The sequence below is a fragment of the Hemiscyllium ocellatum genome, chromosome 8 (genome assembly GCF_020745735.1).
Source record: "Hemiscyllium ocellatum isolate sHemOce1 chromosome 8, sHemOce1.pat.X.cur, whole genome shotgun sequence".
NCBI lineage: Eukaryota > Metazoa > Chordata > Chondrichthyes > Orectolobiformes > Hemiscylliidae > Hemiscyllium > Hemiscyllium ocellatum.
In genome coordinates this window covers 111,216,094-111,242,818 of record NC_083408.1, presented here as the reverse complement: position 1 = coordinate 111,242,818, position 26,725 = coordinate 111,216,094, and the positions used below count along the sequence as shown (strand labels likewise).

Genomic DNA, 26,725 nt, shown 5'->3' with positions numbered 1-26,725 from the left:
TATAATATCAACAAATGATCACAGCTGGGAAGATGTGGTTAATTAAAGAGGTTGTAAGGCAGGAGTGAAATATAATAAAATGGAAATGATAAACAGGCCATGACAGAAAGGGACAGAGAGCACATCTCTGACCAATCAACAAATAAGACTAGAAGTTACAAACATAATAAAGAAGAAAACCAAAGGCTCTCCATCAAAATGCACACAGCATTTGAAATAACGCAGATGGACAGATGCTTGTTTCCATTTACTCTACGTACAATCTTATAACATTACTGAGATATGGTTACAGGATACCATACATTGGAACCTGAATATTGAAGAGTATACAACATTTACAAAGTTAGGAAGCTAGAAAAAGGAGAATGCATGACTCTGTTGATTAATGATGGTATTAATACAATCAAGAGAGATTATCGAAGTTCTGGAAACCAGGGGATAGAAACATATTGGATAGAAATGAGAAACAATTCGTACCTTCTTGACATTTTTAAGAGGAGTAGGTAATTCAGTCCTCAAACTCACCCTGCCATTCAATAAGATCATGGCTGATCTGACTGCAGCCTACACTCATATTTGCTGTTTTACAGATGGATAAAAAAAAGAGCTGCAGGAATCAGTAAAACTAAAAACTGCAAGGTGAAAATGATGACTTGCAGGAAAGCAACAACCCACATTATGCAATGTATAATACAAGGAAAATGATGTAGGAAGATCCAATTCTGCAACTGTTTACCCGAGCTATTGATTTATAGACTGACTATGAAATAGACCTCTCCCTGATCTAGATACAATTAAAACATATCAAGCAGAAATCGGTGATGCTGTAACTATTATCTTACAAAACAAAATAGATAATCTTGTGAATGTAATTGATAACGTTTCCCTATTGTTCTGCCTCTCTGTTGTAATGAAATGAAGTCAACATACAATATCACAGAAGATGGAGCAAGGAAAGAGATGGGCCTAAGTCCCCCAAGCGCAGTTATAGGAGTATTCACAAACACGAACCCTTTCTGCCAGTGAAGTTAAAGCCTCCTGTGAAAACTGGATTGTATTAACATAGGGTTCCCCTGACTCTTATATTGACAGCATTTCTCATTTTCATGTCAGGTCAGTATCAAAACCAGGAATAGCACGCAAGCATCAGAGATGCAGAACTGGTTTAATTGAACGAGTTTAAAAAGCTGGAAACTGTTTCTTATTTCTGCCTTCAAACTTTGGACTGCTCTTTCCACGAGGTCATCAGGCTATGGATTGTATGGAGCTGTCCTTATATGCCGAATGCTATTCAATTTTTGAAAATATTCAAATTCCTGCTGGTGAATGATGGCCTGTTGTCTGTGACCAACACTTCCAGGAGCCTGTGTGTTGCAAGTGAAGTTCACAGCTTTTCTATCATTGTCCCTTTGTTTGACGAATGAATTCTATGCGTATCCAACCAATTTGAGTGGACATTCACAATTATGAAGAATGTTGAGCCATTAAAGGGCTACTACAGTTGACATGTAACCAAGTCCAACGTTTACCTGCTCATTCCCACGAATGTAGGGAAACTGCTGGCAGTAACATCTGTCCTTATTGCACTCTGGCCCCACCAATGTGGCTATATCTGCATCCAAACTTGGACACCAACATCTTCATTTTGGACACCCCTGGATGAGCCTGGTGGAGTTCAGCCATTTGCTGGCATCGACCTTTGCTTGGGACAATCACTCTTGCTGTCCACAATAAAATGCCATCCTCTACAGTGATCTGACCTCGCTGGGTGGAAAGGTTTAATTCTGATTGCGATGGCCCTTTTGTTTCTCCCATCACCACCAGCTGTTTTAGTTTTGCCAAAACCAGATCTTTTTGAGTCCACAGCCTGATATTGTCAGAGGTGACCAGAACCGTGTCCAAAAGTATTAAAACCAAAGTGGAGTCTTCCAGCGGTGGCATCACCAGTGGTAGATCTAGCAGCAGGAGGCAGCTAATGGCATCTGCATTTGCTACTTGGCCTCCAAGACAGTTTTCCAACTTGTAACTGTATGCACTTAGAATGAGAGCCCACTGCTGAACTCAACCTGAAGCAATGGGTGGTATGACTTTGTACTCTTTGAGTAACCCTCGCCAGGGTTTGTGGTCTGTTACTATTACAAATTTATGTCCGTAAAGGTATTAGTGAAACTTTCTCATGCCAAAGATAACTTCCATACCTTCTTTCTCTATCTGGGTGTATTTGCACTCTATATCAATCAACGTCTGGGAAGCAAACACTATTGGGTGTTCCTCTCCGTTGGGCCATCTGTGAGTCAACACTACAGTGATACTGCATGGGAGGCATTGCATGTCTTGCTTGGGATCATAAAGTGTTTAGGTGATAGCTGCTTCTTCACTTCCCTAAAGGTTATATAGAACATAGAACAATACAGCACAGAACAGGCCCTTCGGCCCACGATGTTGTGCTGAACATTTGTCCTAGCTTAAGCACCTATCCATGTACCTATCCAACTGCCGCTTAAAGGCCACCAATGATTCTGACTCTGCCACTCCCACAGGCAGCGCATTCCATGCCCCCACCACTCTCTGGGTAAAGAACCTACCCCTGACATCCCCCCTTTACCTTCCACCCTTCATCTTAAATTTGTCCCCTTGTAACACTCTTTTATACCCAGGGAAAAAGTCTGACTGTCTACTTTATCTATTCCCTTGATCATCTTATAAACCGCTATCAAGTCACCCCTCATCCTTCGCTGTTCCAATGAGAAAAGGCCGAGCACTCTCAACCTATCCTCGTACGACCTATTCTCCATTCCAGGCAACATCCTGGTAAACCTCCTCTGCACCCTCTCCAAAGCCTCCACATCTTTCCTAAAGTGAGGCGACCAGACCGCACACAGTACTCCAAATGTGGCCTTACCAAGGTCCTGTACAGTTGCAACATCACCTCACGACTCTTCAATTCAATCCCTCTGCTCATGAACGCTAATATACCATAGGCCTTCTTACAAGCTCTATCCATCTGAGTGGCAACTTTCAAAGAGCTATGAATGTAGACCTCAAGATCCCTCTGCTCCTCCACCTTACTAAGAACCCTACCGTTAACCCTGTATTCCGCATTCTTATTTGTCCTTCCAAAATGGACAACCTCACACTTGATGGGGTTGAACTCCAGCTGCCACTCCTCAGCCCAGCTCTGCATCATATCTAAGTCCCTTTGCAGCCGACAACAGCCCTCCTCACTATCCACAACTCCACCAATCTTCATATCGTCTGCAAATTTACTGACCCACCCTTCAACTCCCTCTTCCAAGTCATTAATAAAAATTACAAACAGCAGAGGACCCAGAACTGATCCCTGCGAAACTCCACTTGTAACTGGGCTCCAGGCTGAATATTTACCATCTACCACCACTTTCTGACTTAGACCGGTTGGCCAGTTCCCTATCCAACTGGCCAAATTTCCCACTATCCCATGCCTCCTGACTTTCTGCATAAGCCTACCATGGAGAACCTTATCAAATGCCTTACTAAAATCCATGTACACTACATCCACTGCTCTACCTTCATCCACATGCTTGGTCACCTCCTCAAAGAATTCAATAAGACTTGTAAGGCAAGACCTACCCCTCACAAATCTGTGCTGGCTGTCCCTAATTAAGCAGTGTCTTTCCAGATACTCATAAATCCTATCCCTCAGTACCCTTTCCATTACGTTGCCTACCACCGAAGTAAGACTAACTGGCCTGCAATTCCTGGGGTTATCCCTATTCCCTTTTTTGAACAGGGGCACAACATTCGCCACTCTCCAGTCCCCTGGTATCACCCCCGTTGACAGTGAAGACGAAAAGATCATTGCCAACGGCTCTGCAATTTCCTCTCTTGCTTCCCACATAATCCTAGGATATATCTCGTCAGGCCAGGGGGACTTGCCTCTCCTCAAGTTTTTCAAAATGCTCAGCACATCTTTCTTCCTAACAAGTATCTCCTCTAGCTTACCAGTCCGTATCATACTCTCCTCTTCAACAATACAGTCCCTCTCATTTGTAAATACTGAAGTAAAGTACTCATTCAAGACCTCTCCTATCTCTTCCGACTCAATACACAGTCTCCCACTACTGTCCTTGGTCGGACCTACCCTCGTTCTCGTCATTCTCATGTTTCTCACATACGCATAAAAGGCCTTGGGGTTATCCTTGATCCTACCCGCCAAAGATTTTTCATGCTCTCTCTTAGCTCTCCTAATCCCTTTCTTCAGCTCCCTTCTGGCTAACCTGTATCCTTCCAACGCTCTGTCTGAACCTGGTTTCCTCAACCTTATTTAAGCCTCCTTCTTCCTCTTTACAAGACATTTAACCTCCCTCGTCAAACAAGGTTCCCTCACACGACCATCTCTTTCCTGCCTGACAGGTATCTTGGCTATGAGATCATTTCCGAGGCTGACCATTTTTCAATAGCAGTTACAAGAGTGCCAGGATGGAGGCCAGGTTACATATGAACATTCCATACTAATTCACCAATCCATGGAAAGACCTAAGTTCCAGTTGAGATGTGGGAGCTGGGGCATGTTTGATCGCCGCCAATTTATCTTCCAATGGGTATGACCCGGTCTTATCGACTCTGTAGTCCAAGCAAGTTCCTTCTGGTGCCTGGAACACATACTTTTCTCTTCTATGGCATATGCCTGCTTGGGAGAAACATCTAAGGACTACATCCAAGTTCTCTAAACTCGCTTTATTGTATTCCCAGTCATTAGCACGCCTTCCAGGTAAATGGCAAGCTGGGGGTAGGCCTTGTAAAATGTTCTCCATTGTCTGCTAAAAAAATGGCACAGGCTGACAACACCCCAAATGGCTGTCTTGGAACAAATTCTTATAGATGTTAGTTCTAGTGTACTTCTGGGAATCTTCATCTAACCGGATTCACAGGTACGCATGGCTCAAGTCCAGTTTTGTGAAGGACACCACCCCAACTAGTTTTGCTTATAAATTGTCCGTGCTGAAGGACTGGATATTTATTTAGTTGTGAGAAGCAGGGTACCATTTGTTTAAAATGCCCACAAAGGCAACTGACCCATCAATCTTCGTAATCGGTACAATGGGTGCTGCCATTCCACAAACCGTATTGGTTTTATGATTCGTTTGCCTTCCACCTTCTGCTTTCTTCCTGTACTTTTCCGCATAAAGCAAATGGCACAGGGCGGACCTTGTTGAATCGTGGAATTTCTTTGTGGTCAACATGCAAGGTGGCTCCTTTGATAGTCTCTCGACCTTCCTGAAAAACTTCCAATTATTTAATTAGGACTTCACTCAGGCAGCCATTTTCTAATTGAAAAATGTTGAGCCATTTCCAACCAATTTCACCCTATCAGGTTTGGGCCTGAGCCTTTTACAACAATCAGTGGTAACTGAACCAACTGCTTCTCATACAAGACCACAACCAAAGTTATCCCCTTAATCTATAAACATTCCCAGCTACTGTATAGGTTTTCAGTCTAGTCAAAATTTTATGCAAACTGAAGTGTTGGAATCCAGAGCAAATTTTGTTACAGACTGGTCCTTCGATCACTGAAACTGCTGTGCTGGTATGAACCTTCATTTGAACTGAGTGACTATTTAACCAAATGTTTATTCTGATTTGAATGTTGCTAAGCAACTTAACTGTTCCAAACCAAATGCAGGTGGACATTCCAGGGTGTACACTTTCCTGGATACCAGCCTATGACTTTTCTTACTCAATTCAGGCCGAATGCGACTCTTTTGTGGATTCGACTTTTCATACCAGTAGCAACTAAAATAGCTTGCTAGCCCAAATCCTGAAGAAAATGTTAACTGTTTGGGCGAGGCTTGGCTTCGTTTGGGTTTTGCTGTGGGGTGACCTAGAGTCACTCTGTTCTGGATATGTTCTGAGTGAGGCTCTGTAACTGTCTTCATTCATGTTGTGTTCCCCAAGCTCAGTGAGCCTCGTGAGGATGCCCACTTCCACTCGCATACACTGCAACTCTTGCTCCACTTGCTGTAATTTCTAATGACAAAGCCAGTTGTACTGCTTGTCTGAAGTTCAACTGGGCTTCAGCTAGTAAGCACATTTGCATGGTTACATCATTAGAGTTATAGACTAATACAGCATTGGGCCCTTCAGCCCAAACTGGTCTATGCTGACCATGGTGCCCACTCAGCTAGTTCCAAATTACCTGCATTTAGTCCATTTTTCTCGAAACCTTTCCCATCCATGCATCTATCCAAATGTTGTTTAAATGTTGCTATTACACCTGCTTCAACCACTTTCTCCAGCAGTCCATTCCATATATGCACCGTGCTTTGCATGAAGAAGTTGCCCCTCAGGTCCTTCTTAAATCTTTTCCCTCTCATCTTAAACCTATGCCCTCCAGCTTACAATTCCCCATCACTGGGAAAAAGACTATATACTTTCACCCTATCTTTGTGCTTCATGATTTTACACACCTCAGTAAGGTCACCTCTCCTACGTTCCAAGGAATAAAGTCCTATCCTGGCCAACCTCTCCCTATAACTGAGGCCTACTAGTCCTTACAACATCCTCATAAATCTTCTTTGCACTCTTTCCAGTTTAACTATGCCTTTCCTATAATAGGGTTACCAAAACTGTACAGAATACACCAAGTATGGCCTCACTAACGACTTATACAATTGTAATATAACATCCCAACTCCTATACTCAAGGACAGCAGGCTAAATGCCTTCTTCACCACCCTGTCTACTTGTGATGCCATTTTCAAAGAACTATGCACTTGTACTCCTAGGTCCCCCTGTCCCACAACACTCCTCAGGACCTTACCATTTACTATATAAGTTTTACTTTCATTTGACTTTCCAAAGTGCAGCACTTCACATGTATCTGTATTAAACTCCACTTGCCAATCCTCAGCCCACTTCCCCATCTGAGCAAGATCCCTCTGTAATTTCTGATTACCTTCCTCCTCTATCAACGATACCTCCTAATTTTGTATCACCCGCAAACCTATTAATCATGCCTCGTATATTTACATCCGGATCATTTATGTAAATAACTAATAACATTAATCCCATATATCAAACAGTCTCTGTGCACCTCATTAAAGGTGAAATCAAAGTCACATGCCTCTGCCAGTCGTTTTCACCTCGTCAAAAATCCAGACGCAGATCCCCTAGTCCTTGCATTGTTGAGTAAAACCGATAGCATCTCAGAATTAGAGGAGGTTTGGGTTATAACATTCCTTAACTAAATCTGTCAACTCTTGAAATGCTTTCGTATCTGGTGCCTCAGACATTAGGTGCCTAATAACTGAAAAAGCTGCAGGTCCGCAAGCTGTCAGGAGAATTACTCGGTGCTTTTCATCTGCTTCAATGTCATCTGGCCAGAGAAAATAGCGCATTCTTTCCACATACTAGGCCCAGTTTTTGACAACAGGATCGAACAAGCCTTACTTCCCAAATAATGGCATGACACCAGAAACACTTACACAAAATCAAAGATGCCTGTTGCGAGCAAATCTCTTCAGGATTGTATTTTTTTCTCTCGTTGCTACTGACATAATTCCACAGAGGCCGGTATCCCATCACCAAGTCACTCTTTATTTGCTTGGATTAGATTACTTACAATGTGGGAACAGGCCCTTCGGCCCAACAAGCCGACACCGACCCTCCGAAAAGCAACCCACCCAGACCCATTCCCCTACATTTACCCCTTCACGTAATACTACTGGCAATGTTAGCATGGCCAATTCACCTAACCATTTTTGGACTGTGGGAGGAAACCGGAGCACCCGGAGGAAACCCACGCAGACACAGGGAGAATGTGCAAACTCCACACAGACAGTTGCCTGAGGCAGGAATTGAGGCAGCAGTGTTAACCACTGTGCCACCGTGCCGCCCATGTGAATAGTGCTTGATATTGGTCTGGCTTCCATAGCACCAGCTCTTAAGAGTATTATAGAACCTCTGATGATGTGATAAATACGAACTTATTCTCAATTGCTCTGCCTCCACGGCATATGCTCCCAGGAGGACCAGTTCCACCACAGAACACACCAGATAGCCTCCTTCTTCAAAGACCGTAATTTCTCCTCCAATGTGGTTGATAATGCCCTCTACCACATCTTATCCCCCTCTTGCACCTCTGCCCTTGCACCTCACCCCTCCAACCACAAGGACAGAACTCCCCTGGTCCTCACCTGCCACCCCATCAACCTCTGTATACATTGCATCATCCTCTGTCATTTCCGCCACCTACAAACAGACCCCACCACCCCGAGATATATTTCCGTCCCTACTCCTATCTAATTTCCGTAAAGACCATTCCCTTGATAACTTTCTTGTCAGGTCCACGGCCCCCCACTAACCCAACATCCCCTCCTGACACCTTTCCCTTCCACCGCAGAAATTGCAAAACCTGTGCCCAAACCTACCCCCACACCTCCATCCAAGGCCCCAAAGGAGCTTTCCACATTCATGAGAGTTTTACCTACACTTCCACACATCATTTAGGGTATCTGTTGCTCCCGATGCAGCCTCATCTACATTGGGGAGACAGGACGCCTACTTGCAGAATGCTTCAGAGAACATCTCCGGGACACCCGCACCAACCAACGCCACCGCCTCATGGCCAAACACTTCAACTCCCCCTCCCAGTCCACCAAGGACATGCAGGTCGTAGACCTCCTCTATCGCCAATCCCTAACTACCTGAACAGCTGGAGGAAGAACGCATCATCTTCTGCCTTGGGACCCTCCAACCACACGGCATCAATGTAGATTTCACCAATTTTCTCATTTGCCTTCCCCTCACCTTATCCCAGATCCAAACCCCAACTCGGCGCTGCCCTCATGACCTGCCCTACCTGTCCATCTTCCTTCCCACCTATATTGTTCACCCTCCCCTCTGACCTATCACCATTACCCCCATCTCCATCTACCTATCACACTCTCAGCTACCTTCCCCTCAGTCCCATCCCCCTCCCATTTATCTCTCAGCCCCCCTGGCCCACAAGTCTCATTCCTGATGAAGAGCTGTTGCCCAAAACGTCAATTCTCCTTCTCTTTGGATGCTGCCTGACCTGCTGTGCTTTTCCAGCACCAAACTCTCAACCCTGTATCTGAGTCATACCTCCTCCTTTTTTCTGGACAAAGCCTCAATATCTCTTGTTAACCAGGGTTCTTTATTCCTGTCAATCTTGCCTTTCACCCTCCCAGGAACATAGAGACCTTGAGCTCTAACTATCTCACTTTTGCTAGAGGTCCTTTTGCTTACAAATAAACAACTCCAATCAACCCCTGCAAGGCCCTGTCTAATTCCATTAAAATTCACTCTGTCTTAATTTAGAATGTGAACCTGTGGACCAGTTTTGTCTCTCTCCACAACTATTTTAAAATTAATAGAATTACGGTCACTGGTCCCAAAGTGTTCCCCCTCTGTCACCTCCATCACCTGTCCTGCCCTATTTCCCAAGAGTAGGTCAAGTTTTGCCCCTTCCCAAGTAAGACCCTCTATATACTCGAGGAAACTTTCCTGAACACACTTCAGAAATTCCATCCCATCTAGGTCCTTAATGCTATGGCAGTCCCAGTCTATGTTAGGAAAATTAAAATTCCCTCCTATGACAACTCTATTGCTCCTACAAGTCTCCCCAATCTCCCTGCATATTTGTTCCTCTAATTCCAGTTGACTATTTGGGCACTTATAGTACAACCCCAATAATGTCACCATCCCCTTCTTATTTTGTAGCTCCATCCACAAAGCCTCATTGGATGATTCTTCAGTTATTTCATCTCTGATTACTGCTGTGATACTCTCCTTAATCAAAATACAACTCGCCCTCCCCTCCTTCCAACACCTCTGTCCCGCCTAAAGCACCTGTACCCTGGCACATTGAGCTGCTAGTCCTGTCCCTCTCCTAGTCACGTTTCTGTAAAGGCTATGATATCCCAGTCCCATGTACCTATCCACGCCCTGAGTTCATCGGCCTTACCTGTATGCCCTCTTACATTGAAATATATGCAATTTAATCGAACAGCCAGTCCTTGCTCCCTGTCGTTTTCCAGCCTGACCTGTCTCTTCACTTTATTATTGTAATTTTAAACAGGTTACATGAGCTCCCTGAGAACGCAACAACAGGCCAATGAGTCTTGCAGATTTAAGGAGTTACCTGTGGACATCAACAGCTAAAGGCTTCCAGAGACTAGGCCTTGACCAGTCAGGCCACTTGTTATCTTCTGAGAAAAGCACCAAGCACAGACTTTATTGTTTCTGACACTGGGATTAATAAAGTTCTTGCTTTAATTTGTATCTGACAAAATAGAAAAGATTGTCTGGGAAAAAAAATTAATTGACCACAAACAAAATCTATCAATCCAATAATACAAAGGAGGTTGTACACAAAAATAAATTGAAGAATGTTGTTGTCATATTCAAATTTGATATAATTCTAAAAGAAAGAAATATCAAGCAAGTTACTGATGAGAAACTTTTTTTTCTTAAAGCACAAACAAACAAAATTTGGTAATGCTTGGAACCATAAAATATACAAACAGAATTATGCCATTCGGCCCATCAAGTCTGCTCTGCCATTCAATTATGGCTAATATGTTCTCAATTATAGTCCCTGCTTTCTCCCCGTAACCCTACAGCCTCTTACCCATCAAGAGCCTATTTGTCTTAAATACACTCAATGACTTGGCCTCCACAGCCATTTGTGGCAATGATCTCCATAGACTCACCACTATCTGGCTGAAAAAATTCCTCATTTCAGTTCTAAAGAGTTATCTGTGAATTCTGAGGCTGTGCCCTTGGGTTCTAGTCTTTCCTATTGGTAGAAACAATTTTTCCACATCCATTATAATTTCAATAAAACCCATCTCCAAACTTGAGAACTTAGGTTTCTGCTCCCCCCTTGACTTCCTGACCAACAGACGGCAGACAATAAGGATAGGTGACAACACCTCTACGATAACCTCAACATCGGTGTCCTGCGAGGCTGCACTCAGACCCCTACTATACTTCTTCTTTACATATGACTATGTCGCCAAATTCTGCACCAACTCCATTTCCTAGTTTGCTGACTACACCACTGTTGTAGGTTGGATCTCAAACAATGATGAGGCGGAGTACAGGAAAGAGATAGTTTGCTTCGCGGCATGGCATAGAGACAATAATCTCTTCATCAACGTAATCAAAATGGAGGAGCTGGTCATTTACTTCAGAAAGTGAGTGTAGGGCATGCCTCTGCATCAATGGAGCTGAGGAGGAGATGGTGGAGAGCGTCAGGTTCCTGGGAATGACAATCACCAACAATCTGTCCTGGTCAAGAAAGCACAATACCTCTACTTCCTCAGAATGTTGGCTGAGAGAGTTTGTGGCATAGTGGCAGTGTCCCTATCTCTGAAGCAGGATGCCTGAATTCAAGCCCTGCTCCAGAGGTGTGTTGATTAGAAAATATTAATCACGTTTGCTGTTTGACAGGTTCCCGTACCGAAATCAGCGGCCACATTTACCTACCTCAAAACAGTAACTGCACTTCACAAAAAAGATGTACACCATTGTCTGCAAATGTTTTAGAACGTCCCATGAACAAATTTTGTTGAGAACCATTCTTTAAGTTGTTGGGGGAGCTCTAGGTGACCTTTTGCCTGCACAAAGCTCAGATCCTTCTCCCAGAAACATGGGTGCTCACGTTAAAAATAATTTTTTTGTATAACTTTGTAAATTCCGATGCAAATCCGTTTTTTTTCCAGCCTAAGGCTGAAGTGACCGTGTAACTTAACAGCTGCAACTGGGTGTAATGGGCTGCACCCTCTGTCTTTAACGGGCTGGTCTGTCTCCTCTCAATCCATCGGTAGAGATGTTTCCCATCCCTACTCTCACCTCTCAATTCAAAAGTATTTAAGGACGATCTGGGTGGCTTGATTTGAGTGCAATGTCAGCAGGTGAAGATCAGAGATCATTGGCAGAGGCAGACTACTTGAAAATCCCAGTTCTTTCTCTTTGTATAAAATTTTCACTTGGGGTTAAGAGGTATGGAGTTGCTGACCCAAGTGTAGATACGGGAATATAGAGGGGAGAAGTACCTTGGGACATCCCGGAGGTGGCCAAACCCCTCAGTAGTCCATTTCGGATCAACTCTCTGGCAGAGGCCGGCAGCACAGACTTCAAGAAGCCAATATTCAGCATTGTTGAGCCCTGTTGAATGTAAAAGCAACAAAAAGTATGCAGTGTGCTTGTAAAGGAATAAATGACAGCATTTTAAACAAAAAATAATCAGTAAGAATCACGATTGCATTGCTTTCAACTCCAAAAATATTAAAATAGATTGACACCTTGTTTGCAACCTCTGAGTTTACACCTAATTAACACTCCCGTTGGTTTATGGGAAACAGAGGACCTTTGATTGGCTGAATGTTATGTTTCAGTTCAAATTTGCCAAATATACGTCTCAGTTTTTAAAAATGCACTTTAATAGTCAGTGCTGGACACCCCTCACAACGCTGTTTGGGATGGAGTTCCTTCTTAAGACAGTTCTTCTTCCAGTCTTACAACAAGACCCTGATGTTTCTTTTTCCAATACCTCTCATTCCTCTTCTTCATTTTTTTTTTAATCTAATTATCAATACTACATCTTTACACTGCACCCAGCTTCTTTTGATTCTCTTAATATTCACAAACACTGCCCATATAAATGATGTAAACATACCCAGAACAACTACAAAACTGGCAATATGGAAAACTACCTAGGTATGTTCTGCCCGCAAAAAAGGACAAATGCAGCCTAGGCAATTACTGTCCTATTAGTCTCCTCTCAATCATAAGCAAAGTGATGGAAGTTCTTGTTGACATTGCTTTCAAATAGCCACTGCTCAGTAATAACTTGTCCATGATGTCCCGGGCACTAAACTCCTAATCTTATTACAGCCTTAGTCTAAACATGGAGTAAAGAGCTGAACCCCAAGGTGAGGTCAGGGTGACTGCCCTTGACATCAAGGAATCTTTCAAATAAATATGGCATCAAAATGGTCTGGAGCAATGGAAATCAATGAATAAAATCTCCACTGCTTACATATGTAGCATAAGGGAAAGATGGTTGTGTTTGTTTGAGATTAATTATCTCAGTTCCATAACTAAATAACTTCCTTGAGATAGTGTTGTAGATCCAACTATCTTCATCAATGACCTTCTCTCCATCTTAAGTCAGAAGTGGGGACGTTTGCTGATGATTCCACACTACTCACAACTTCTCAGATACAGAAGCAGTTTGTGCCCAAATACAGCATGGTCTGGGTAACATCCAGGCTTGGGCTGACAAGTGGCAAATAATATCCATGCCACGGAAGTGGCAGGCAATGTTATCCTTAAGACAAGAGAATCTAACTGACTCACTCTTTTATGCTGAATGCATTACTATCAGTGAATACTTCACTATCAAAACCGAGGGGTTGCTATTGACCAGAAAATGAACCAGACCAGTCATATATATTTTGTGGCTTCAACAGCAGAGGCTGAGAACGCTGTGATGAGTAATTCACCTCCTAACTCCCTAATGACTGTCTACAATGCACAAGTTAGGGATGTGATAGAATTCTCCAGTTATCTGAATGGATGAAGTTCCAACAACATGCAAGAAGATTGCACCATCCAGATCAAAGCAGCTGCTTGATTAGCAATCTATCCACCACTTCCATAAGCACTCCCTTTACCAATGATGCACATAACAGCTATAAGGATTGCAGCAACACTCAAGTTAAATCACATTTTAAACCAGCTAATTTTACTACCTAGAAGGACAAACATAACAGATGCATAGAAACACTTGTTGGGGAGGCAATGGCCTTGTGGTATTATCTCTGGATTTACTAAGCCAATGTTCTGGGGACACAGGTTCAAACTCCCACCATGGCAGATGGTGTAATTTTAATTCAATAAAAAAATCTGGAATTAACAGTCAACTTATGACCATGAAACCATTGTCAGAAAAACTCATCTGGTTCCCTAATGTCCTTCAGGGAAGGAAATCTGGCATCCTTATCTGGTCTGATTACATGTGACTCCAGACCCACAGCAATCTGATTGATTCTTAACCGCCCCCTGAGCAATTAGGGATGGGAACTGAATGCTGGTCCAGCCAATGAAGCCCACATCTCATAAATGAATTTTTTAAAAACCACCTCTACATTCGCCTCCAAGCCACACACTCTCTTGCCTTGGAACAATATCACCATTACTTCACTGTCATTGGGTCAAAATTCTGGAATTTTCTCGATAACAGCATTGCAGTCTACTTCCATGTGAAAGACTGTAGTAATTCAAGAAGACAGCTCACTATCACCATCTCAAGAAGAATTGAAAATGGGCAATAAATGTTAGTTTAGCAAGCAAAACCCATACACCATGAATGAATAAAACAAAATCTTGTATCCATCTGCACCAGGTTTGCCAACTCTGGTTGGAAACATGTTTCATAGAATAACATGACATTCTATCCACATGACAGCTGACTATGTATGCATAATCACATGATATTTGATTGTGCAGCATTTATTAATATGACTTCTGTAAGTTCATTTCATAAATCCTCATTTCAGACACAACCACCTACAAAACTCCATTCTAGACATTCCTACATGTTAATTGTGTTTGTGTAGATTCTTTGTGTCTTGATACAAGTTCAGGCCAGACCTTAAGATAACTGTTAAACTATGTTTATGGACACAATGGACAGGCTATGGAGAGGACTTGCAGTTCAACTTCTTGATAGAGCATGAACACATGCTTATTGAGGTAACGTGGCACTACAACTTACTTCAGAGTCTTAACTTTCTATTCATTAAACCATATAATTATATCTCCCCCAAGTATTTTGCAGTTTCCAACTAAAAGCACCTTCTTACCCTTTCTTGCTGAAACAATTAACTAAAGGCATTGTCCTCAAGATTTTTTATATTTTCAACCCCATCATCTCTCCCCAAAGTCTATTTTGTACAGATTCAAATGGTGTGGAGATCTCATGATTTTTCCTGCTCTGGTCACCTGAATTGAAAACCATAGAATCCTTGCATGTGGAAACAGGCCATTTGGCCCAATAAGTCCACTCCAACACACCAAAGAGTAACCCACTGTGACTCATTTCCCTACCCTATTATTCTACATTTACTTCTAACTAATGCACCTAATCTACACATCCCTGAACACTATGGACAATTTAGCATGGCCAATTCACCGAACCTACACATTTTTGGATTGTGGGAGGAAACCAGAAGAAACCCATAAGTCACAGGGAGCATGTGCAAATTCTACATAGACAGTCCCTCAAGGCTGGAATCAAACTCAGGTTCCTGGCACTGTGAGGCAGCAGTGTGCTGCTCTAAAATGGTGCAGGAAGGTATTGGCTGAAGCTCATACACCGAAAGGCTAGGTAGCCTGTAAGCTGCTGCATTGGGATGGAGACAGTTCATCAAAGGGCACCATGCCCACTTGACTGAACATGAATTGTTTATATATCTTCCTCGATACTTTCTGAAGAGAAGATTTGTCAATGAAATATTACTGAATGGTGAAGTTGTGCCACATAGATGAAATTGCAATAAGAACTGTAACATCTTGAGATTTCCATACTGCATTTTCAATTCTAGAATAAAGAGAGGAGTGAAACACTGAGAAGATTGCAGAGTGTAGATTCACTTCTTCAGAGGGGACCCAGCAAGGAACGCAAGGAATCAACATAGATCTTTTCAGACAATTTGCAGTTAGGACTGCTGGAATTGCAACAAAAACTGACATAGCTGGAGAAACTCAGCAGGTCAGGCAGTATCTATGGAGACAAAGCAGAGTCAATGTTACAGGTCCAGTGACTCTTCTTTAGAATGTTTTGAGCTATTTCTGTTTTTGTTTCTGATTTCCAATGTCTGCAGTTCTTTGTTTTTTGGTCTGCTGAACTGCAACTGCTGTTGCCACAAATCATTTCAGGCAAAAGAATGAGATAAGAGGAACTTCAGCATTTCCTGTCAATCTGATAGTATCTCTGGATCGCTAGATGAAGATAAATTCATAAGGTACCCTGTATGCTGACTCATGAAATATCGAAATGACCACCTTTGAAGCTTAAAGTACTTCAATTTTCATCATTTTTTCAATACGTTATGCTTCCTTATTTACATTGTAATTCAAAGAAAATGGTTTGACCACAGCATTTGGTGAGGGATTCTGTTCTGTCTGAGCTGGAAGTGTATCAGAAGAATGCTGCATCAAGAATTAGTTGGGTACAAATAAGATCCACATCTAGATCTTATAATAGCATGATATTGGAGTATATCGCCTGGTTAGGATCTCAGAAGAAGAAAATGGCTCATTCCCCTATAACACAATTAGAAAGGGATCAGATAGCTGATCAAACTCTTGGAAACACTGACAAAGCTATTTGTAAAACATCATCCAATCTTCTTGCCATTAAACAACAGACGTCAGAGAAACATAGAACTGTACAGCACAGTACAGGCCCTGTGGCCCTCAATGCTGTGCCCACCTTTTGTCCTATTCAAAGATCAAACTAACATACATACCATACATTTTACTATCATCCATGTACCTATCGAAGAGTTACTTAAATGTCTCTAATGTATCTGACTCTACTACCATAGCTGGCAGTGCATTCCATGCACTCATCACATTCTGTATAAAGATCCTACCTCTGACATCTCCCCAAGACCTTCCTCCAATCACTGTAAATTAATGCTCCCTCATGATAGCCATTTCTGCCCTGGGAAAAAATCTCTGGCTATCCACTCTATCTATGCCTCTCATCATCTTGTACACCTCTATCAAGTCACCTCTCATCCTTCTTCACTCCAATGAAAAAAACCCTTGCTCCCTCAACCTTTCTTCATAAGACATGCCCTCTAGTCCAGGCAAGATCCTGCTAAATCTCTTCTGCATCCTCTCTAAAACTTCCACATTCTTCCTAAAATGAGGCGATCATAACTGAACACAATATTCCAACAGTGGTCTAACCAGGGCTTTATAGAGCTGCTGCATTACCTTGCGGCTCTTAAACACAATCCCCCTGCTAAGAAAGCTAACACACCATATGCCTTCTTAACAACCCTATCAACCTGGGTGGCAACTTTAAGGGATCTATGGACATGGACCCCAAGATGCCTCTGTTCCTCCACACTGCCAAGAATCTTGCCTTTAACCCTGGAGTGTGCAATCAAATTTGACCTTCCAAAATGAATCAATTCACACTTTTCCAGGTTGAACTCCATCTACCACTTCTCAGCCCAGTTCTGTATCCTATTAAAGTCCCGTTGCGACCTACAACAGCCCTCCACACTATCCACAACTCCACCAACCTTTGTGTCATCAGCAAACTTACTAACCCACCCTTCCACTTCCTCATCCAAGTCAAATGGGAAAGCTATGGGAAACTTTCATGAATTGTCATCCAATTTTCTTTAGACAAAACCTCATGTTCCTGGAGAAACTAAAGCAAAGCCTCACAAAATAGAACATTATCATGAATTAGGCATGGAAATTCTTCACAGAATGGAATATAAATTTTGACTTAAAATGTTTCACCCTGGGCTGGAACATTTGCTGTACAAGACCTGGTTGGTCACAGTTTGTAACTCATAAATAAATAAATGAATGATGAAAATAGGACCTTTAATGATGTTCCAATAAAAGGTAAGTGTTGCTTCAAAATAATCTTTAACTTGAGGGGTGAATCATAGAATCCCTACAGTGTGCAAACAGGCCATTCAGCCCAACAAGTCCACACCAATCCAGACTCATTGACCCACCATATTACTCCACATTTACCCCTGAGTAATGCACCTAATCCATACATCTCTGAACACTATGGGCAATTTAGCATGCCCAATTCACCTAACCTGCACATCTTTGGACTGTGGGAGGAAACCAGAGCACCCGGAGGAAACCCACACAGAAAGGGGGAGAATGCGCAAATCCAGGACAAAATGACCTTTTCAAAGTGACAGCATTGTCACATCCAGAACTGGGCCTAAATGTCAGGGGTGCCTATTTAAGGTTGAGATAGTGGAGGCTCTGTCTGAAGGCCATGGCTCTGTGGACTGGGACTAATGTCCTTTGGTTGGGGGGGTGGAAATGGGGTTTTTTGGAAGAGTGGTTGGGGAGGGTTTAACCAAGTGTGGAAGGGGGATGAGAACCAGAGGAGTAGGGCAGTAAATGCAGGAATTGAGAGAGAGAGTTAGAAACAAAGGCAAACATGACTAAGAACAGGCAGGGAAATGTTGCTGAAAAGAGCAGCGGAGGTGGTCTGAAATTCATGTGTTTCAATGCGAGAAGCATAATAAGCTATTAATCACAGCTCTGTTTAGTACTTGGAACGGTGACATTATTTTGATTTCAGAGACTTGGCTAAAAGGGGGACAGGACTGGCAGCTGAATGTCCCAGAATTCAGATGTAATAGGGAGGTAAAAGGGTGGGGGAGTTGCATTACTGGTAAAGGAATGTCTCACAGCTGTACTGAGGGAGGACCCATCAGAGGACTCAGAAGGATACGGCTTCTCAGGTTCTGGTTTTCAACTTTTAATGGTCAAAGTCTCACACTGTGAAGCCACTTTAAGCTGTCATAGTAATATCTGCTCCTGAATCAAGAAACAAAACTATCAAAATAAGTGACTTTCAATATTAGTAACTAATAATTCTAATCCATTTCATAACCTTGTAGTTTGTAGCCAGCAATATTTACTTGAGTAAAGAAGCAAGTAACTTTCATATCTTCTGTTTCTTTCTTGTTAAATTGATGAATTCCCATTTGCTCTGGGATATGATCTATATCATGAAAGTTTGAAACAAATTTATGCCAGAATTCTTAGTAACTGATAAACTGTGTTTGTTATTTCTCTGTATAGAGTCATAGAGATGTACAGCATGGAAACAGACCCTTCGGTTCAACCTGTCCATGCCGACAAGCTATCCCAACCTAATCTAGTCCCAACTGCCAGCACCCGGCCCATATCCCTCCAAACCCTTCTTATTCACATACCCATCCAAAAGCCTCTGAAATGTCGCAATTGTACCAGACTCCACCACTTCCTCTGGCAGCTCATTCCATACACGTACCATCCTCTGTGTGAAAAAATTGCCTCGTAGGTCCCTTTTATATCTTTCCCCTCACACCCTAAACCTATGCCCTCTAGTTCTGGACTCCCCGACCTCAGGGAAAAGACTTTACCTATTTACCCTATCCATGCCCCTCATAATTTTGTAAACCACTGTAAGGTCACCCCTCAGCCTCCGATGCTCCAGGGGAAACTGCCCCAGCTTCTCCCTATGGCTCAATTCCTTCAACCCTAGCAACATCCTTGTAAATCTTTTCTGAACCCTTTCAAGCTTCACAACATCTTTCCGATAGGAAGAAGACCAGTATTGCATGCAATATTCCAACAGTGGCTTAACCAATATCTTGTACAGCCGCAACATGACCTCCCAACTCCTGTACCCAATACTCTGACCATTAAAGGAAAGCATACCAAATGCCTTCTTCACTATCCTATCTACTTGCGACTCCACTTTCAAGTAGCTATGAAACTGCACTCCAAGGTCTCTTTGTTTAGCAACACTCCCTAGGACCTTACCTTTAAGTGTATAAGTCCTGCTAAGATTTGCTTTCCCAAAATACAGCACCTCGCATTTATCTAAATTAAACTCCTGTGATGGAAAAGGGCATGGAGTGGAAGCTTCTAAGCTCTGAAGAGCTCCATTAAAAAACTGGACCTCAAAGACATGACTACTGAGGTTATAATGACATCACAGCTGACCTAATTAAACCCTATCACTGCACTTCAAGTACTGAGAACTGGGATTCTTGAAGACTTCCCTTTCCTGACCATCTCGACCCCTTATAAAGTCATAGAGTCATAGAGATGTACAGCATGGAAACAGAACCTTCGATCCATGCTGACCCAATCTAGTTCCACCTGCCAGCACCCGGCCCATATCCCTTCAAACCCTTCCTATTCATATACCTATCCAAATGACTTTTAAATGTTGCAATTGCACCAGCCTCTACCACTTCCTCTGGCAGCTCATTCCATACATGTACCACCCTCTGCGTGAAAACGTTACCTCTTGGGTCTCTTTTATATCTTTCCCCTCTCACCCTAAACCTATGCCCTTTAGTTCTGGACTCCCCGATCCCAGGAAAAAGACTTTGTCTATTTATCCTATCCATGCCCCTCATAATTTTGTAAACCTCTATAAGGTCACCCCTCAGCCTCCGAAGCTCCAGGAGGAACAGCCCCAGCCTGTTCAGCCTCTCCCTATAGCTCAAATCCTCAACCATGGCAACATCCTTGTAAATCTTTTCTGAACCCTTTCAAGTTTCACAACATCTTTCCGAAGGAGACCAGAATTGCACGTAATATTCCAACAGTGGCCTAACCAATGTCCTGTACAGCCCCAACATGACCTCCCAACTCCTGTACTCAATACTCTGACCAATAAAGGAAAGCATACCAAACGCCTTCTTCACTATCCTATCTCACTGTGACTCCACTTTCAAGTAGCTATGAACCTGCACTCCAAGGTCTGTTTGTTCAGCAACACTCCCCAGGACCTTACCATACCATTACGTGTACAAGTCCTGCTAAGATTTGTTTTCCCAAAATGCAGCACCTCACATTTATCTGAATTAATCTCCATCTGCCACTTTTCAGCCCATTGGCCCATCTGGTCCAGATCCTGTTGTAATCTGAAGTAACCCTCTTCGCTGTCCACTACACCTCCATTTTGGTATCATCTGCAAACTTACTAACTGTATCTCTTATGCTCGCATCCAAATCATTTATATAAATGACAAAAAGTAGAGGACCCAGCACCGATCCTTGTGGCACTCCACTGGTCACAGGCCTCCAGTCTGAAAAACAATTCTCCACTACCACTCTCTGTCTTCTACCTTTGAGCTAGTTCTGTATCCAAATGGCTAGTTCTCCATGTATTCCATGAGATCTAACCTTGCTAATCAATCAGTCTCCCATGGGGAACCTTGTCGAACGCCTTACTGAAGTCCATATAGATCATATCTACTGCTCTGCCCTCATCAATCCTCTTTGTTACTTCTTCAAAAAACTCAATCACGTTTGTGAGACATGATTTCCCATGCACAAAGCCATGTTGACTATGGTCACTTATGTGGCCAAATTCCATCTACAAGTTCATTGATGACACAGACAAAATACAGGAAAGGGATCAAATGCTTGGAGACCTGGTGTAAAGATTACAAACTCTTCTTCAACACCAACAAAACTAAAGAGCTGAATATTGACTTCAGGAAACAAGAAGGAGGGCACACCCCTATCTATATCAATGGAGCTGAGGTGGAAATGGTTGAGAACATCAAATCCTTAGGTGTGATAATCACCAACAATGTGTCCTGGTCCAGCAAAGTTGATGCAATGATCAAGAAGGCAAAACAATGCCTCTTCTTCCTCAGGTGGGTAAGGAAATTCAGCATGTCCATAAGGTCTCTCACCAATTATCACAGATGCACCATAGAAAGCTCTCGGTCTGGATGCATCACAGCCTGGTACGGCAACTGCTTGGCCCATGACCATTGAAAACCATAGACAGTTGCAAACATAGCCCAGTCCATCATGTAAATTAACCTTCCATCCATTGACCCCATCTGTACTTCATCCCTGCCTCAGAAAGGCTGCCAACGTCATCAAAGACCCTCTCACTCTGGTTATATTCTCTTCCGACTTCTTCCATCCAGTAGAAGATACAAAACCTTAAAACACTCATACCACAGGTTCAAGAACAGATTATTCCCTGCTGTTATTTGACTTACCAATGAACCTCTCAAATTTCAAATCTAATGTTGATCTTGCTTTTTGTAATGATCTGATCTTGATCTGTTCGATTAACCTATAATCTTTGTATATTATAATCTGCCTGTAATGCATGTTAGATAACACTTTTCACTATATCTCAGTACATGTGACAATAATAAATCAAATCACTTATCCATAGGTGATATTGCCAAGTGGAAATATCTCTAACATGATGAAAACACAAAACTGTGGGAGACAAGCTATGCCAGGAAATTTAAATGAATGATTTCCTGGGTGACGGACAGCATAGCACTTCAGGCAGGAATACAACCCCTCATCCTCTAGAACTCTCATTCCAGAAAATGTATGGTCATTTCTTGGGAGAGTTGGGTACTCTCCATCTGAATGATTCATTTCACAAAATCACAGAATTGTTATCGTACAGAATGACCAAAGCACCGAATGTGTTTCTCTGACTCTCTCTCAATAACCTGACACATTCCTCCTTTTCAATTTTCTCTTGAATGCCTCAATTGAGCCTGCCTCCAGTATGCCTTCAGGCAGTATATGCCAGATCTTAACAACCCACTATGTATAAAAGTTGCCCCTCATGTTTCCATTGTGTCTGTTACAATTACTTTAAATCTGTGCTCTCTCATTCTGTGGGAAAGGTTGCCCTTATCTGTTAAAGAGTCATGGAGTCATTGAGATATACAGCTTGGAAACAGACTCCTCGGTCCTACTCGTTCATGTCAACCAGATATCCTAAATAAATCTAGTCCCTTTTGCTATCATTTAGTCCATATCCCTCTAAACCCTTCCTACTCATATACCCATCCCGGTGTCCTTTAAGTGTTGTAATTGTACCACCTTCACCACTTATTCTGGCAGCTCATTCCTTACATGCATTACCCTCTGCATGAAAAAGTTACTCCTCAGATCCTTTTTAAATCTTTTCCCTCTCACCTTAAACCAGCCTATTCAACCTCGCCCTGTGGCTCAAATCCTTCAACTCTGCAACATCCCTGCAAATCCTTTTAGAACCCTTTCAAGTTTCACAACATCCTTCCCAGACCAGAATTGCATGCAGCATTCCAATACCAGCCTAACCAAAGTCATGTACAGCTGCAGCCTGACTGTCCAACTCCTATACTCAATGCACTGGCAATAAAGGCAAGCAATACATACTTGTTCACTGTTCTATCTACCGGTGACTCCACTTTAAAGGAACTATGAATCTGTATTCCAAGGTTTCTTTGTTCAGCAACACTCCCCAGGACCTTGCCATTAAGTGTATAAGTCCTGCCTTGATTTGCCTTTCCAAAATGCTGCATCTCACAATTTGTCTAAATTAAACTCCTCGGCCCATTGACCCATGTGTTCAAGTGCCCTCTTTCAGACCCCTCATGATCTTGAATATTTTGATCACATCACTCCTGAGTCCCTGTCCAAGGAAAACAACCCCATTTCTCCATATACATAACAAATTTTCCTCATCCCTGGAATCATTCTTGTGATCTTTTCTGCACTTTCTCCAATGCCTTCACATCTTTCCTAAAGTGTGGTATACAGAACTGGATGCAATACTCAGTTACGCCATACCAGTGTTTTATTGAAGTTTAACATAATCTCTTTTCTCTTGTATGCTTCTATTATTGAAGCCTAATATACGGAATTCTTTATTCATCATTCTCTCAAGCTGTCCTGCGACGTTAAATGACCAATGTGAACCCCTGGGTTCCTGCCTCACTTTTAGAATTATCCTTTTTGTTTTAAATTGTATTGCCATGTTCTTTTGACCAACATGAATCACTTCACACATTTCTGTAATGAATTTGATCTGCCAGTTTTCTGCTCATTCTAACAACCTATGTCTTTTTAAAGTTCTACATTATCCACCTCAGTTTACATGGTTTCTTATCATTTGTGCATTTTGAAATTGTGCCTTGTACATCAAGGTATAACCTATTCTTCACTCCAGAATCTCACAACTGTGGAATTCTTTACCTTCCTTGATCTCACAATTTTCTCCTGCAATTTACAGACTTTTAACCAACACACCTCCCACCCCCCTCAGTTTCTTGTCACCTAACCACCACTTCTTGTTTTTCCTGTTTCTTTCTCTTTTACAGGTTTTCAATCTCAATGCTAAATCTGAACTTCGGACTGTGGTTTATAACCAGTGTTCTCAATGTCCTATGAAAAAAAAAGGTGTGTAATACTCAAATATTCAAAAAAACCTTTTCACCTTCACTCTGACTGTACAGTACCTCATTGCTCATCGAAGGATCCAAATTTTCAGCATCCATTGTCAAATGAATATACTCTTCATGAAAAGGCAGCAAAATAAATAAGATTTCTCAACTCAGTCAAGACTGAATTTAATTAAAGTTTAACCAGGATTACTGAGGAGATGATTCAGTCACTATTACTTAGCTGCACTTTGTCTAATGGTTAATGCTGGTTCACCAATTTTATGGCATTGAAAGATCCAGTTTAGCTGCAAATGTTTCTGCCAAGTCATGCTGAGTGCAGCAATAACTTTGGACATACCTGCAGTGAGTACAAAGGCCTGTATAACCCATAAACTGTCCTATTTTTCCATCAGAGTATTGGGACGTAGGGTGTTGCATGCAGCAGTCCCTTAAAACCGCAGATTGTGACAATTCATGGACTCCCAGCCCATCCATTTATTTTGAGTGCTCGGGAGTCTGTGAATCATATAGGTTGTGGGCAAACGCAGTGTAATTTGTAGATGGTAGACACAACTGCTATTGAGTGTCAGTGAAGGAATGAATGTTTATGGATGGGGTGCTAATCAAGTGAGCTGTGTTGTCCTGGATATGTTAAGCTTCTTGTGTGTTGTTGGATCTTCACTCATCCAGGCAAGTGAAGAGTATTCCATCACACTCATGAATTGGGTCTTATCGATGATGGGTAAGGTTGGGAGTTAGCAGGTTATTACAACCAGCCGACAATGTTCCCCTGAGTACCAATGACTCCAGCTTTACTAAGCATCCTCGACGCCAAAGTCAAATGCAGCTTTGGTGTCAAGGTCTGACTCCCACATCTGACCTTCAGAACTCAGCTCTTTCGTCTATGATTGAACAAAGCTGTGGTGAGATCAGGAGCTGAAAGGCCCTGGCAGAACCTAAATTGGGTGTCACTGAGCAGGCCATTACTAAGAAAGTGTTGCTTGATAGCACTGTTGATGACACCTTCCATCACTTTTCTGTTAATTAAGAGTAAACAGATAGGATGGAAATTGATCGGGTTGGATTTGTCCAACTTTTTATGGACAAGATAAACCTGGTTAATTTTCCACATTGTCAAATAGGTGCCAGTGTTTCGGCTGTACAGGAAAAGCTTGGCTAGGGGCGTGATAAATTGTGGAGCACAAGTGGTGCTTGACTAATCTGGAATTTTTTGAGGATGTGACCTTGAAGATGGACACAGCACAGCAGTGGATATAGTGTACCTGGACTTTCAAAAAGCCTTTGATAAAGTACCACATTGGAGATTAGTGAGCAAAATTAGGGTACATGGTATCGGGGGCAAAATACTGACTTAGATTAAAAATTGGCTGACTAACAGGAAGCAAAGGGTAGTGATAAATGGGTCCCTTTCTGAATGGCAGGCAGTAAGCAGTGGGGTACCACAAGGTTTGGTGCTGGGACCGCAGCTGTTTACAATATACATTAATGATATAGATGAAGGTATTAAAAGTAATATTAACAAATTTGCTGATGACACAAAGCTGGGTGGCAGGGTGAAATGTGAGGAGGATGTTATGAGAATACAGGGTGACTTGGACAGGCTAGGTGAGTGGATCTATACATGGCAGATGCAGTTTAATGTGGATAAATGTGTGGTTATTCACTTTGGTGGCAAGAACAGAAAGGCAGATTACTATCTAAATGGAGTCAAGTTAGGTAAAGGGGAAGTGAAATGAGATCTAGGTGTTCTTGTACATCAGTCAATGAAAGCAAACATGCAGGTACAGCAGGCAGTGAAGAAAGCTAAAGGCATGCTGGCCTTCACAACAAGAGGAATTGAATATAGGAACATAGAGGTCCTTCTGCAGCTGTGCAGGACCCTGGTGAAACTGCACCTGGAGTATTGTGGGAAGTTTTTGTCTCCAATTTTGAGGAAGGACATTCTGGCTATTGAGGGAGTGCAGCATAGGTTCACGAGGTCAATTCCTGGAATGGTGGGATTATGACATGTTGAGAGGTTGAAGCAACTGGGCTTGTATACACTTGAGTTTAGAAGGATGAGAGGGGATCTGATTGAGACGTATTAGATTATTAAAGGATTGAACACTCTGGAGGCAGGAAGCATGTTTCCACTGATGGGCGAATCCAGAACCAAAGGACACAGTTTAAAAATAAGGAGCAGGCCATTTAGAACAGAGTTGAGGAGAAACTTCTTCACCCAGAGAGTGTTTGATATATGGAATGCTCTGCCCCAGAAGGCTGTGAAGGCCAAGTCTCTGGATACTTTAAGAAAGAGATGGATAGAGCTCTTAAAGATAGTGGAATTAGTGGATTATGGGGATAAGGCAGGAACAGGATACTGATTGTGGATGATCAGCCATGATCATAGTGAATGGTGGTGATGGCCCGAAAGATCGAATGGCCTACTCCTGAACCTACTGTCTATTCAGTACTATTGCAGTGGCTGTCAGAGCCAATAGCCATTGCAGCACTCAATATCTTCAATTGTAATAGCTGAAGACTGGCAACTGCGAAGCTGGGGACTTCTGGAGGACACCAGCATGGATCATCTACTCGGCACTTATGGCTGAAATTTATTGCAAATGTACCAGCCTCATCTTTTGCACTGAAGTGTTGGGCTCCCTGTCATTGAAGATTGAGTTATTTGCGACGTTTTCTTCTTCAGTGAGAGAATTGTCCACCACAGTC

General features: G+C 42.5%; 1 protein-coding gene across 2 annotated transcripts in view; it reads right to left on the bottom strand.

The window, feature by feature from the left end:
- Window positions 1-26,725, bottom strand: part of dglucy (D-glutamate cyclase) — a 135,765-nt gene that overhangs the window by 63,812 nt on the left and 45,228 nt on the right. For both annotated transcript variants that reach the window (XM_060828587.1, XM_060828586.1), the window contains exon 3: window positions 12,062-12,173. In XM_060828587.1, coding sequence (XP_060684570.1) covers window positions 12,062-12,164 — 103 coding nt within the window. In that variant the 5' untranslated portion in view covers window positions 12,165-12,173. The remainder of the gene's footprint in view (window positions 1-12,061; window positions 12,174-26,725) is intronic.